General features: G+C 30.5%; 1 protein-coding gene across 2 annotated transcripts in view; it reads right to left on the bottom strand.

The window, feature by feature from the left end:
• Positions 1–8,782: 8,782 nt before the first annotated feature.
• The window catches only part of LOC113377000 (sphingomyelin phosphodiesterase-like), an 85,723-nt gene continuing 79,837 nt past the window's right edge, over positions 8,783–14,668 (bottom strand). The window contains exons 12-18 of one of the 2 annotated variants that reach the window (XR_003367079.1): positions 14,475–14,627; positions 14,290–14,399; positions 13,784–13,968; positions 13,605–13,700; positions 12,296–12,406; positions 11,170–11,293; positions 8,783–10,122 (exon numbers count right to left, since the gene is read on the bottom strand). Coding sequence is in view for 1 of the 2 variants with exons in the window: in XM_026617153.1 (XP_026472938.1) it covers positions 10,053–10,122; positions 12,296–12,406; positions 13,605–13,700; positions 13,784–13,968; positions 14,290–14,399; positions 14,475–14,627 (725 nt within the window). In the remaining variant the exon portion in view is untranslated. The remainder of the gene's footprint in view (positions 10,123–11,169; positions 11,294–12,295; positions 12,407–13,604; positions 13,701–13,783; positions 13,969–14,289; positions 14,400–14,474; positions 14,628–14,668) is intronic. The other variant, XM_026617153.1, reaches the window with a different exon arrangement.

The following is a 14,668-nucleotide window of genomic DNA, read 5'->3' as shown; positions in this document are numbered from 1 at the left end:
GCAAAAAAGGGTATGACGTGTAAAATATTTTATTTGAAGTATTAAAAAATAAAGAACTTAAAATATTTACGTATTTTCGAGCATATATTAATCATTTAGTAATAGTCAATTCCCCAAGAAGAAGTTATCGTTTTCGCGATAAAATCCGATTTGCTAATTTCATGTTTTCTCGACGTTTCAAGCCATTTTGAGAACAAATTTGGAAAAAGTATGTGTGTGTGTGTATGAGCCGAGTTTTCTAAAAAACGGCTGAAACGATTTATAAAATTCAAAAGCCATTCGATGTATCTCGATGAGGATTGGCGCTTATCAACTTTGCAAATTGAAAGCTTTGAAAATTCGATTCGAGTAGTTTTTGCAAAAGATCGGCCGGGCCGTTTTCTTATAATTAACGGGTGAAAAAATATTTTTTTGGCGATGTTTATGAAACTTTTTTTGACGGTAGTTATCATGGTCTTAGAGACCATAATAAAATTTTAACACCCTACGACAAGTCGTTCAATTAAAAAAAATCATCAAAATTTAAAAAAATTAGCGTTTTTTTACGTTTGTTCAAATTAGGCATTTTACTTACAACTTTACTTTAGTATGGCGATAAAGTACCTGGTCTTAATAAACTTATTAAACCATTATAATCTTATGGAAACTAGTCCAATTACAAAAAAAATGAATTTTGAACATTTGCAATTGCTTTTAGAAAATACTCCGAGTTGAAGTAGAAACGTGTTCGATTTTCAATAATATGTAATATGACTCATAAATTAATTCAATTATTATTAATTAAGTCGATTATGTACACATATCGAGAAATTTATGTAACTTGCCTTAAGGCAAAATACCACTTACAACTATAGTGTTCATTCATATTAAATTGGTCACAGTAATAAATTTGTGTAATTGGTATATGCAGTATTTTTTTAATAATTGATATTTTTCAAAATAAATGTTTAATTCACTATTTGTCTGAGGTATCATTGAAAATCTGCCTAAATACTTTATTATTAGATCTTAACGTATCAAAGTAGAAAATTGTTTTTGCCTGAAAATCCGATTCACAAACTATGATTTCTTTGGATTTACACTGTTTTAGTAAAATTTCTTTGGTGTTATAATTAAAAAAATCCTTAATTACAAATTAAAAAGTTTAGAGTTTTAGAAAAAAGTGAGTTTTAAAATGCAAAAACCGTTGCATCAGTTACGAATCGTGCTGAATAGTCTATAATAAAGATCTGCCATGCCGTTTTATCGTAATTAAACTTTTATCGACATCACGTCACTAATAAACACAAATTACAATCATAATTATTATGTATTTATTTTTCATGCATAACCAAGTCAAATTTGTCATTTTTTTCGTTCAGTCGGCAGCGAAATTTTTTCAAAGAGCGAAATTTTTCCAAAGTGACATTCACGGTTTCAATAAAATCATGTTATGTAAACCTAGCCCGAAGGCATTGTGTGAACAATTATGAAAAGTATTTGGGCCCAAAATAAAACTGTTGCCAAACATTTAAACATTAATACCGTTTAATTTTAATTTAAATAATAATATAATTTAAATAAAACAATATTAGGGTGCCGCCGGGCTTAATGTATTAAAATATTAGTATTACGAATGATAATAACATAAGTAAATATGAAATATTTTATGATGAATTTTGTATAGCTGCTGTATATAATATCTTATTAATATGTTGTTTCTTTTCAGAGCTCGTGTACCGCCAAGTGTTTTTGGTTTTGGTATATAAGTTGTATCTTGATAGTTCAGTTTATTAGTGGTATTAAATCGATTTGTAAATATATAATAATGAACTAATAAAATAGTATCCAGTAATCTTATTCTTATGCTATTCAATATATGTTACACAATTTTATTTCAGCGGTATGCAAAGTAAGAAAATCTGCATTACGTATTTATTTCGTTCCGGGAGAAAATTCGGTGTGCGAAATGTTCGCTATGCGAAACGTGTTTTTCATACCAGTACATAAAAATAACATTAATTCGTTCTGTAGTTTGAAATGTAGTCATAGAAAATATTTAACACATAATTAAGACATTTATAAAAATATTACAGATTAACGAAATAATTATAAGTTATTAGTCGTACTGCTACATTTTGTACCCTTCTAGCTTCTGAATTTTTAAAGAAACTGTCGATAGTTTTTTTTCCCAACAAGTATATTTTCACAGCCAAGTATTTTTATTTTGTAACTTTTATTGGAAGAATTTTTTGAAGATTTGTAGAATTGGACTATAATTTTAAATTAATATGCACAATCATAAGCCACCGTATTATGGCTGCTGTTCGGTCTAATCATTAGAATTATCGTTTTTAATTGACATTTTGGATCAATATACAGATTTATTCGTCTTTCGGCTAAATGTGTATTAGACTGAGAGCCAGTGAACCTTTTGAATAACGGTCTTCCTGTAAGGCTGACAATTTTTGTACAGGTGATTCTTAACGTGCTAAGTACGGAAACGACGGTCTGGCAGGTTTTAGCCCTGCACATCATGGTCGTCCAGGCGTTTGAAAGTGTAAAAAACACCCGAAAATTAAACTAGTTTCTGTAAGGTTCAAAGTTTTATACGATGTAATTTATTCATTGAGAAGTTCGAAAATCAATCTGCCAGACCATTTCGACCTGCACAAGTATCTGCCAGACGAGGCGGAAAGTGAGCAAAAAATGCCCCAAAATAAACTTTGTCCTGTAAAGCTGAAATTTACATATGTGTTTATCTAAGCAATTCTAAAATGGTCTGTGCAATTGCCAGACCATTCTGGCTAGCATAAGCCCTTGCCAGACGAGGGTAAAAATGCTATGGCGGGAGGGCGAGTAATAGGCGTTGCGTGAAAACTTAGCATATATTCAAACCATATTATGAGAAATTACAAATTATGGTCAAAATAAATTGATAACCATTCTGATGATAGTCTGCCCATCTTCCGTATTCTTCTTCCCATTCTTTTCAGTCCTTCTATTTTACCTTCGACTACGTCGTGAAATAGGCACTCGTATTGCAGAACGGGTCCGATCCAGTTTCTTATTATTTTCAGGATTGTGCTCAGTAGAGTCATTTCTTTGCCCATTCTTCTCAGGACTTCTTCATTTGTTATGTTATCCGTTCACTTTTTCATTTGCCTCTCCAGCACCACATTCCAAAACTCTCCAGGTATTTCTTGTCGGTATTTCTCAGAAGCCATGTCTCTGATCCGTACAGAGCTATGCTCCAGATATAGAACTTCATCAGTCTCTTCCGCAAGTCGAGACTCAGTTTGCTCGTCCGTAGCGTTCTCTTCTTTGTGAAAGCCGGCTTGGCTTTTGCGATCCTTTCCCTGATTTCTCTCGTGCAGTATCCTTAGGGCTCATCTCTTTTGACTCTTTCACTTCAACGATTCTGCTCATCATGTTTCGTAGCTCGGTTTGATTTTTCGATATTACCACTAGATCATCTGCGTACTTTATAAAGATGGTGACATGCGCCATCCTTGCTGCATTCTTCTACCTATTTCAACGCTGTTTGTATCTTCCTGGTTCATTCAAACCTTCACTTTCTGTATCATATACAAACTCTGAATCAGCCTGAGATCTCTCCAATCGGCGTTAATAGATTTTAAAATTCCCATAAGCTGACTCTGTCAAAAGCTTTCTGCCCATCTATAAAACGTTGTTAACGTCGAGACATCTGTCTGACAATATCCTCAATATTCTAATAGCATCTCTGGTGCCTCTTTCTTTCCTGAAATCTAACTGGTCTTTGCTCAGTCGTCTAGTAAGGATTTTGCCAATACCGTCATCTCCCGTTGCTTTCTTTCTTCTCATAACATTTATTGCTTTTTCGACTTCAATTTTCAATATGCATGGTCCTTTTTTGTGTTTGTCCACCTATTTTTCTTCTAACTGATTTCAAATTTTATATAATTATAAGTTATGAGAAAAATCTTATATTTTGAGGTTGATGGGTGGGATGGATTGATGGGCTAAGCCCACCCAGCCCACACGGTTCCGACGCCACTGGACTCATGCAATGTGCACTATCTTATCATTAACATTCATGATTAGCAATTTTTTTTTAAATTAAACAACTTTACGTAAACTCAAATATATTTATTCTTAAATATTCCACACATACTTCAGCCAAATTTATTCTATTATTTATTCGCTTACTAACAAATTTACCGATTGGCACCTTAACCAAAACTATTTTGAAAGCAACAACTGTGATACTTCTCTGAAAAAAGAAAGTGTTTTGATTACTCGTCTCAATAATTTTACAACTACACTTATTGCTACAGCTAAAACATCAACTACCTATCCTTAACCATTTTCACGGTCACTCTGTACCCATGGGTATTAAAAATATCATTGCATAGAAAATAAAATTAAGGAAAATTACCTAGTGGTCTGCTGCAAAGAAGTATTCTTGCACCAACCCTATATTTTATTTACCTACTTCGGATTTTCGAATTTTGACTGATACAAGCGTAGTCATATTTGCTGATAATAGGTGCACCATCTCCGCAAATAAGGATTCAACAACACCATCAATAACCTTTAACATAATTTTGTAATAGCTGAAGCAAGGGTTTCATTGTCACATGCCCACGTGACCTTCACGGTGCGCAAACATTCTTGTCTTGCAGTTCAAATTAATAACATAGTTATTCCATCCAAGGAGTCTGCTAAATATTTCAGTGTCCATTTAGAGTCTAAATTTTAGACTGAAAACTCAATTAGATAAAAATAAAGCAGCAAATAGTTCAAATTTCCAGAAAAAAACAATTGGCTTCTAAACAGGAATTCAGAACTTTTCAGCACAGCGAAACAAAGCAATTTAAACATAATCCGACGCGCCCAAAATAAAATCCTGAGGCAAGAAATTAACACTTGATGTTACACGCTGACCGTTAATTTTTAAATCGTAGTTGCCACTTTCAATTACAAAAGTAGAATCGACGTCCAATTAAACGATTTAGCCAATAAATTGTATTCGGTAAGGCAGGCCACCAGACTAAAGCAAAAATTATTTACGGATTTTATTTAGATGCTTTTATATTATTATTTTTTCTTTAATATTGTAATATTTTTGTTTTAATTTTATTTTATACTCCTAGTAGATTCTCCATTGGGCGAATCTAATAATATCTGATCATAATGTTATCCCTTTTTTAAACATTGATAACAATTTCTGCCTATTGTTTCCATTAACAGATCGCAGAAAGAATGAATAATTAAAAAACTTGCCGTAAGCTTAATATTTTATAATATTATAAGCTTACAATATCGTATAAACAATATGCAAATAATTATCAAAAAATTTAACTATTAATTACCGAGAAACGTCCCGGCGGATCTTTCCTAAAACTAATCAGCATTAATCCCAACTAATACTTTCCGAACAGTTTTTGAATTGTTAAATTGCCAATTTTGGCTTATTGGCGAAAACGTGGATGAAGAATTTTACTCGCATCTACTAATTGTAAAAAAATGACTCGGGCAATCGTCGCAAAAAACTAATAAACGCGAGCACTTACCGAATGGCTTTTAAAATTTAAAATCGGTTTAGCCGTTTCAAAAAGATGTCGATAAAAGGTTAAAAATCGTCTCACAAACACACAAATACATATTTCTTTACAGTAGCGAGGCAACCTTCATTTACAAATGCGCACACATTTGCGTCATTAAAGTTTAGTCATGACGAGTATATTCGTCAATCACAGAACGAGTTTCTTTGAAAATATATTAGATGCAAAAAATGGATTTATTTTATTAAATTCAGAAGAAAATTTATTATAATAATTTACTTTTTTGCTCAAGCATATATTGCTAAAAATTAAAAACGCTAGAAATTCAATTAAATATCATATCTTCTATATATATAAAAATAAGTCGGGTTTTCCTTCCTGACGAAATAACTCCAGAACGCACGAACCGATTTCGACAATTTTGCATTCGTTGGAAAGGTCTCGGGCTCGGCAAGGTTTATAGCTAAGAAAATTAGTGGTGCATGGCATCGTGCCCTAATGCAAATTGCAGAAACTTCACGCACCGTAATTAAAAATTCGAGTAATGAAAATAATCAACAAATGTTTTAAATAATTTCAAATAGATTATCTACATATATATAAAAATAAGTCGGGTTTTCCTTCCTGACGATATAACTCCAGAACGCACAAACCGATTTCGACAATTTTGCATTCGTTGGAAAGGTCTCGGGGCTCCGCAATGTTTATAGCTAAGAAAATTAGTTGTGCATGGCATCGTGCCTTAATGCAAGCTGCTGGAACTTCACGCACCGTAATTAAAAATTCGAGTAATGACATTAGTGACAGAATTATGAGCAATTCTTGCCGCAAAGAATAATGATGTACACGCACTGAATTTCACCATTCAATAAAAAATTGCTGGCGATTTGGTGACATACCAATGATTCCGACTGGTCTTCCGTTTGACTTCAAACGAGGGCAATTTCCAGTTCGCCTTGCGTTCGCAATAACAAGTCTCAAGGCCAATCGCTTAGTGTTTGCGGGATAAATTTCAAATAGATTATTTAGAAAATCATTGTTTTTCACATGGGCAGTTATACGTTGCCTGTTCACGAACTGGAAAACCATCCGCTTTGTTTGTGTTAACGTCAGACCAAAAAACAAAAAATGTGGTTTATCAAAGAGCACTTCAATGAAACGGATAATTTGCGGATTCACTTTCATTTACTTAGAGAAGTTCAACTAAAAAACACTTCATTTTTGTAATCCGAAATAAATTCATTACTGTTGTATAATAAAATCAAATTTTTCCTTTTCAAATATAAAACAAACAAAAAATTTCTTCTTCTTTCTCACGAAACCATCTGGTGGCGAAACGGAGTTCGCCGGGTTTGCTAGTTATTTATATAAAAGTGAAACTCAAAGACTTTCCATGGAGCGATATTCAACGTAACACACAATGGTAACTTGCCAATGGAGTTTCTTGCACATTCATACTTTTTGGATAACATCTAAAGAATTTACATAGTATATAAATCAATTCTTGTGCAAACTGGTAAAGTTTCTCAACCAGTGTATCTGGGACTCATGATATCATTTTGAACAGTTATTGTTTTCTATCTTGAAATTTGAGAATATCTTTAGCGTTTCTCACGAAAATGATTTATACCCATGACAATAATATTCGTCAATTCATGAAATATTGCTACTTCTTTATGACGAGTCTAGCTACTTGTCAATCACAGTTAACTGGTTAATATTTATCATAGTTTCGGATATCTGAATGATAACTTGAAGTGTCGTATGGAAGACAAAAAAGTTAAAGTTGCTTATCGACAAGAAAGCAACAAAAATGAAAATTGGACGTGAGGCATATTCAAATTATGTATCTACTTCCTGTAAAACATACAAAATAGACAAAAGCACATTTAATTTTTTGCCTCAGCTTCGTTCAAGTGAATTTTGCATAGTTCAATCGACCAATTTTCTACATTTTCATCATGAATGCAATAATTAATTTATTAATAAATTCTAAAAATATAAATTTATTAATTAAGTCGATGCCAATATAAACCAAAAGGAAGGACAAAAAAATTACTTTTGCAAAATAAGATTATAATTAATAATAAAACCTAGAATTAATATCAATTCCTGATTTTACGCTTTATAGTTGTGATTGAATTGAAGTGAAAAAATCAATATAATATTTATATTTTTAATTGAATAATCAACTTTTCATCACACTTACACCCTTACAAAATTATTCGTACCTAATTTAGTTTATTATCTAAATAAATAAATTATTAAAATATTTAACATGAGTATTCATAACTAGAACATATTAACTTATAAATTATATGTAGAACTCTTATGTATTATATACAAACGCTTATTTTATACATACATATATATATATATATATATATATATATATATATATATATATATATATATATACATATATATATATATATATATATATATATATATATATATATGATAAAAATTGTTTCTTGGGCATCCATCCAATAATTAAAAAAACAGTTTTAATGCAAAATGTTTTAATTAAGAGAACATACGTTTCGGGTCCAGATTTGACCCATCTTCAGTGCATACAAATAAATTTAAAAAAAATATAACACCAAGAACAACACAAAAATGCAACGAAAAAATAAGTATGAAATAAAAAATTGAAAAAACATCAAGTTATGAAAATTTTTGAAAATTGTAAAAATTAAAATAAATAATATGTTTTATTGTAAAAAAGCTTATTCCAAAAACAACATCTTGTTAGTTTGGAGACAGAGTTACGTGTGTGAAGTTCACGAAGTTGTTCTTTGTGTTATATTTTTTTTAAAATTTATTTGTATGCACTGAAGGGGTGCACTGAAGGGGTATGGGTCAAATCTGGACCCGAAACGTATGTTCTCTTAATTAAAACATTTTGCATTAAAACTGTTTTTTTAATTATTGGATGGATGCCCAAGAAACAATTTTTATCATATTATTTCACCATCTGAAGAAAAACCTCTCGCTTTATATATATATATATAATTTTTAGATTTTTTTGTTCCACGTTGAGACATATTCTTGAGTGTTAATTTGCAGCCAATGGTCGAAATAAAAAAAACAATAAATAAAGAACTGTTTATTTATATAAAATATAAATTATAAATAAATAGTTCTTTATTTATTGTTTCTTTTATTTCGACGATTGACTGGAAATTAACACAATATATATATATATATATATATATATATTTATGTATATATACAGGGTGTCCCAGGCCTTTATGTCAGCCGAAACGAGGTGACCTTACCTGCCCTAAAAAACTTTAGAAAAAAATTCTTACGTTGTTTGGAAACTATGAAATTTTAAGTGCAACCTAGAGCTTTAGTGAAACTGTGGTCATTTTTTGGTTATAGTGGTTAATTTTTATTACTAATTTTGTTCATTTAAACTTTGGAACCGTAGGTCTTTATTTTTTACTCAAAATTGTTCAATAATACAATTATCAAGTATTTTATCATTTTACAATCCTGATCACGTTGGCGCATTTACGCCAACTTTTGACGAAACTTGTCTGCAACACTTCATTTTATTTTTTTAAAGAAAGTCCTAGTTTGATTGTGGTTCTAGAAATAATATTCACGGTTAGAACAAAATTAGCAAAAAATAACCAGAATAAGCGAAAAATGGTAATAATTTCACCAAAGCTCTAAATTGCAATTAATAGCTCATAAGTTCCAAAGAACGTAAAATATTTTTTTCTAATTTTTTTCAAGACTGTTAAGGTCAATACTATCACCCCGTTTCGGCTTGACGTCAAGGTCTTAGTCACCCTGAATATCCTATGAGAATAATTTTGAAATTATTGTAATTAGAGAGCCAACATATACACATGCTCAAAGTTATCATTAACATATTAGAAACTATTCTATATACGAGTCAACTACGTTTTAAAATAAATTATACACTTCCATATTAATTGCTTACTGAAAATTTAATAATATTCTATTTTCAAGACTTGAGTTCACTGGTTACATTAAATTATATACTTATATATTTGTAGGTACTTGGGAGTGATAGACATTTCCATCTGTTCAACTCTTAGTCTACTCTATCTGGTAATAATTCACATCGCGCTGATATATAATTCATATAATATAAAAAACATTTGTTATGAAATGCAACTTACACAGAGCGGGTCAAACCAAGGTCGTATTGCTTATAAACACTTCAGTGATTCAAAATTCATACTTAAATAATAAAATTTCAGATTAACCGACTAACAAGCGCGATAAACTTATGTAGTTCAAAACTATAAGTGTAGACCAGGTTGACCATTTCTTACTTAAATTTTAGTTACCTTTCTTTGCAAATGCACGTGCAATATGTTTATGCATACATGTATTTGTAGTCACCATGATTAGTTTGGTTTATATAATACCATCACAGGTGTTCAATATTAAAACTAGTTTTCTTTTAAAGTAAGGCACTTTTATCATAGCACCGCCACATTTAAACAAATTCATATCAGTATCCAATCCGAATATTGGTAATTATCCAAGGCCCATAACAAATTTTGGTATTTGATAAGTGAAATGTGGTATTGACATGATCACTGACATTCTGGAATAAACAATAAACAATATTATATTAAATATAATTTCTGAAATTTTATCATGTGAATAAATATTTTTAATTAAATATTATAACAATTTGAACTTTAATGCCCTGAACAAGAAAATAATTCCAATATTATGTTTTTCTAATAACGCTTATTTCAATATTCTAAAATCACAACTATATACTTAATTGTACTAAAAGAGGCAAATATGAAATTACCAAAAAATATGTAAAATAAGTATGTGGTAACTATATTTAAAATATAGTTAAAAGATGCCTTTATGTGTGTATAAATTTTTGTGTCGATACATTTAATAGTTTTCACATGAAAAACTCTAGAAAAGTGGCTTTTTTCAGCCGATTAAGTGTATATAACCCCTTGAAATCTTTCATCAAAATGTTAGGACATTTTGAACTTCAATTAAATTCATATTATATAATATGTTGTTAATTTTTATTTGGAAAAATAGTATGCCCTGTAATTCTATAAAATTACAAATACGATTCATGTTTTCAACATAAATTTATTTGTATTTTTTAAGATCTGATCAAAATTGAATTTTGTTTATCAATATGCAAGGAAAAATAAATATATAAATTAATACACAAATATGTTTTAAAACTAAATATGAACTTTGCCTTCACCATTTCGAATCAAATTAAATGAACAAATAATTAACCAGTTAACTGTGATTGGCCAGTATACTCGTAATGGAGAGTGGCAGAATTTTGTGTATTGACGAGTATACTTGTCACGCGTGTAAATCTAGCAATTGACTATTTAGATTGGATTTTAAAAAAAATCATTCTCAAATGTCAAGATATTTAGAATATCTTGAGCCTACACTGGTATAAAATAAATATACAACTATGTATTTTATACCGGCGTAGGCTCAAGATATAACATTTTACTTTCAAACAACATTTTGCCTCGATTCTGGCGACACAAAACTGTGCGCACAGTTTAATGAGCGCGTCACGATTAACTGGTTAAAAAAGCACTTAAAATATAAAATATAAGACTAAGATTAATTTACAAAAATTACTCACCTTAATCATAATGAAAAAATCTGAATTCTTGTGTAAATTCATAAGATTTACATGGCAAGTTCCGGTAACGATCTCATTTATAAATTTCTACCACCAAGACCACTCATCGCTTGTAGTAGTAGTTCTATCACCAGAGGAATGCATAGTGCAAATATTTACATAAGCGTGAATGGGTTAGAATATTATTGTAACATTTAAACATTATTTAACTACTATTAATTAAAATAATAAATATTCTAATAAACTTATACTACCCTTACACTTATATTTCCAAACCATAGCTGATGTTATATTTACATAAATTAATTATTCATGCAAAATCAAATACATTTTATTTAGTAACTAAAACAGTATAATTCGCAATGATTATGTACGAATTATTTAAAAACATGTAATTTTAACTTATCTCTAATCGTGAGCACAGTAATACAAAATGGAAAATTTCGAGACGATTTTGAGGAAAGTGAAGTTTCATTGAAATTAGGGTAGAGCATAAGGGTCCGCGGGTAAAAAGATCCACCACCGATATCTCAAAAACCAGAAAAGTTAAAAATTCTTTAACAACAATATTTGAAAGTAGACGGAAAAGGATGTAAAGATGTATGCCTTCGCCTTGATTCTTGATGTTGGTTTGGTTTTCACAATATTGCTCAAAGTCAAATTGTACCCGCCCTACCCTATATCAAAATTCATATACATGAACTTAACAATGAATTAGATCGGGCAAAAGAATCACAGCAAAATAGTCAGATAGAAAAAAAACAGAAAAAATACTAGCAGCTATAAATATCTTTGAATTCCTATATCTCTTAAAGATATTTTAATGTTCACATACATTTGAACAACTAATTCTCAAAATAAAAACAAATTGTTCTTGTTGCATTGTTCTTAAACAAGATAAATAATAATGATCATGAAATTGACCTTTTTTTTTTATCATTTAAATATTAAGAATTACTTGATATAAGTACTATGCATTAAATTATTTATTATATAATATGGATATCGTTCGCCTATCAAATTTTTTGCGAATAATTTCAACGGTTTCACATACTCTATAGTAATAGAAAATTAGGCTAGAATTTATCGATATGGCACATATTATAGATATGAAAAGTGTACTCACGATGCCGAAAATCCACGATAAATCCAATCCCTCCAGCCGCCGGAGCTTCCAGCTACAACACCGCCTGAGTTACCAGCTATACGCGATTCCACATCAGTACACAGTGCTCGCCTATCAGAGAAAGCACACAACAATTTCAATTACGTAGAACTTTTTTTATTATATTTATTATGATGCTGTACATAACTAGTGGTGCAACATCGTGCCTTAAGGCAAATTTCTGGAACTTCCCGTACCAAAAATTAAATTTTTTAAAAAATATTAATTTTTTTTTCTACTTAAAAAAATAATTTTTTGAGATATTTAAAGTTTATGAAAAAAATTGACTTAAAAAAAAACTTTGTAATTTTTTTTATATTCTGAAATATTTTGGAAATTTTGAATTTTTTTTTGAAGCAATGTTACGGAACTCATAGAAATGTAAACTAAATTTATACGTATTCTTAAAATCTCCAGAAAATATCTGATATTTTGATGTGCATGTGTCTAATGATCATTTTTGACCGCCAATTTTTTTACTTTTTTTACTAGATTTGCCTTCCCAAAAATTAAATCAGTTCTTCATCTTGTCAATGTTTTTTGAATTATTAAAATCGGACGCCCCGTTCTCTTAAAAACGGAGTTACCGTTTTTGGCGCTTTTTAACTGTATCTTCGAAACGACTAGACTGCCAAAAACTAATCATCTCGTCTCCTTATCTTAAATCATTGAAGTCGGTTTAACCGTGTTCTCGAAATCGTCGATAAAAGTTTGTATCCGAACACACACACACACACACACATACATCCATATTTTCATTTTCGATTTTTTTGCGATCACTATAACTTACCTCACGGGAAGTTAAAAAAAACTGCCGATATTGAAAAAATACATTGTGCGTGTTTGTTAAAACTTATCGACCAATAAACCCGTATTTCCAAAACGGCTGGACCCGTCTTTGCCAAAAACTAATCACCACTTCTCCACATCATTACGAATTGAATGTTTTTTAAATACTCAAATCAGATGCTCTGCTCTTTCATAAACTTAATTTTCATTTTCTGCACTCTTTGCTTCGATCTCCAAAATGGCTGGACCGACCAATTGCAAAAACTAATTAGCACTAATCCCCATAAGTAGTAATAAAATGCTTTTTGACTAATTCAAATCAGTTGAGCGGTGCTCCCGAAAACGACGACAAAAACTTGTAGCTGCACATACATACATACACACACATCCATTTTTTTCAATTTCGACTTTTGGACAATTACTATAAGTTTCCCTACGGGAAGTTAATTAATAAATAATTTGAATCTAATATGAAATATACCTGTCATGGGATCTTCCTGATTTTGCATCACAAAGTACTCTCGTTCTGCATGCAGTATCACATTGAGGTCTAACTGGAGAGTTTTTCCAATAATTCCTATTAAAACGGCAAATAAATAAAATAACTAATAAAGTCTTTCGCATTACTTGCAGATTTTTCACATATTTATTTATAATTACTTGTAGTAACTGTCAAATAGCGTCTGATCAGCTGCCAATTTGGCAACCAGTTCATCCCAGTCCTTCGGCCTTAGTGCTTGCATATCGTAAGCAGATCTGGCTGAATATAACTTGTACCAAATAGGATAATCATATAAATTGGCTTCTTTTAAATTCATTATCCATGATTCATGATCTACGACAGTCTTCATACAAACATGAAAAATACATCATTACGTCAGTAATCATAAGTAAGAAAACATTAAGATATCAAATGGGATGAAAAAACATTGAAATGATTCACTTTGAGTGGTCTGGTAAAAATGATGTTAAATTTTTTCATAATCAAGGTTTCCAATAATATATCTGATACACTGATATGATGATACTGATACTTCAAAAATATCAAAAAATTTAATTACCAAACTCATCAAACGTTTTGGAAAAGACATCGTTATTAGCATAAAATTAAATTTAATTTATAGAAGAGCAAACCAAGTTATTACATTGCAAATAAAATTACTCACTCTAGTTGTATCGTCGTGATCACCATCCACATAATATATTCTGTATCCGGGATTTAAATCATAATATGGTGAAACAGATGGTCCAACGTAGGCGACACTAACAGCTCGCGCTAAAATTCGATAAAAATTATTTGTAAGAATTCTTCTTCCCTAAATTCAATATGTTGCTCCTATTGCATACTCACACAAATCTTTAGGGTCATAAAAAACTTCAAATTCATCAAAATGAGTATGACCAAAAAATTGCGCAGTTATTGTGTGCTCGTATCTCGCGATGATTTTGTAATAATTTCTACTCCACACTTTCAAGCAGTCAGCATGGCCCGGTGGGATATGACCTGTTTGAAAATTTATTATAATAATTTATTGAAGCACAAGG

Source organism: Ctenocephalides felis, unplaced genomic scaffold (assembly GCF_003426905.1).
Source record: "Ctenocephalides felis isolate EL2017-DRISC unplaced genomic scaffold, ASM342690v1 CF-g0.4_SCAFFOLD_01886, whole genome shotgun sequence".
Lineage (NCBI taxonomy): Eukaryota > Metazoa > Arthropoda > Insecta > Siphonaptera > Pulicidae > Ctenocephalides > Ctenocephalides felis.
Note: the sequence above shows the minus strand (reverse complement) of the source record. Positions and strands in the feature narration are given on the sequence as shown.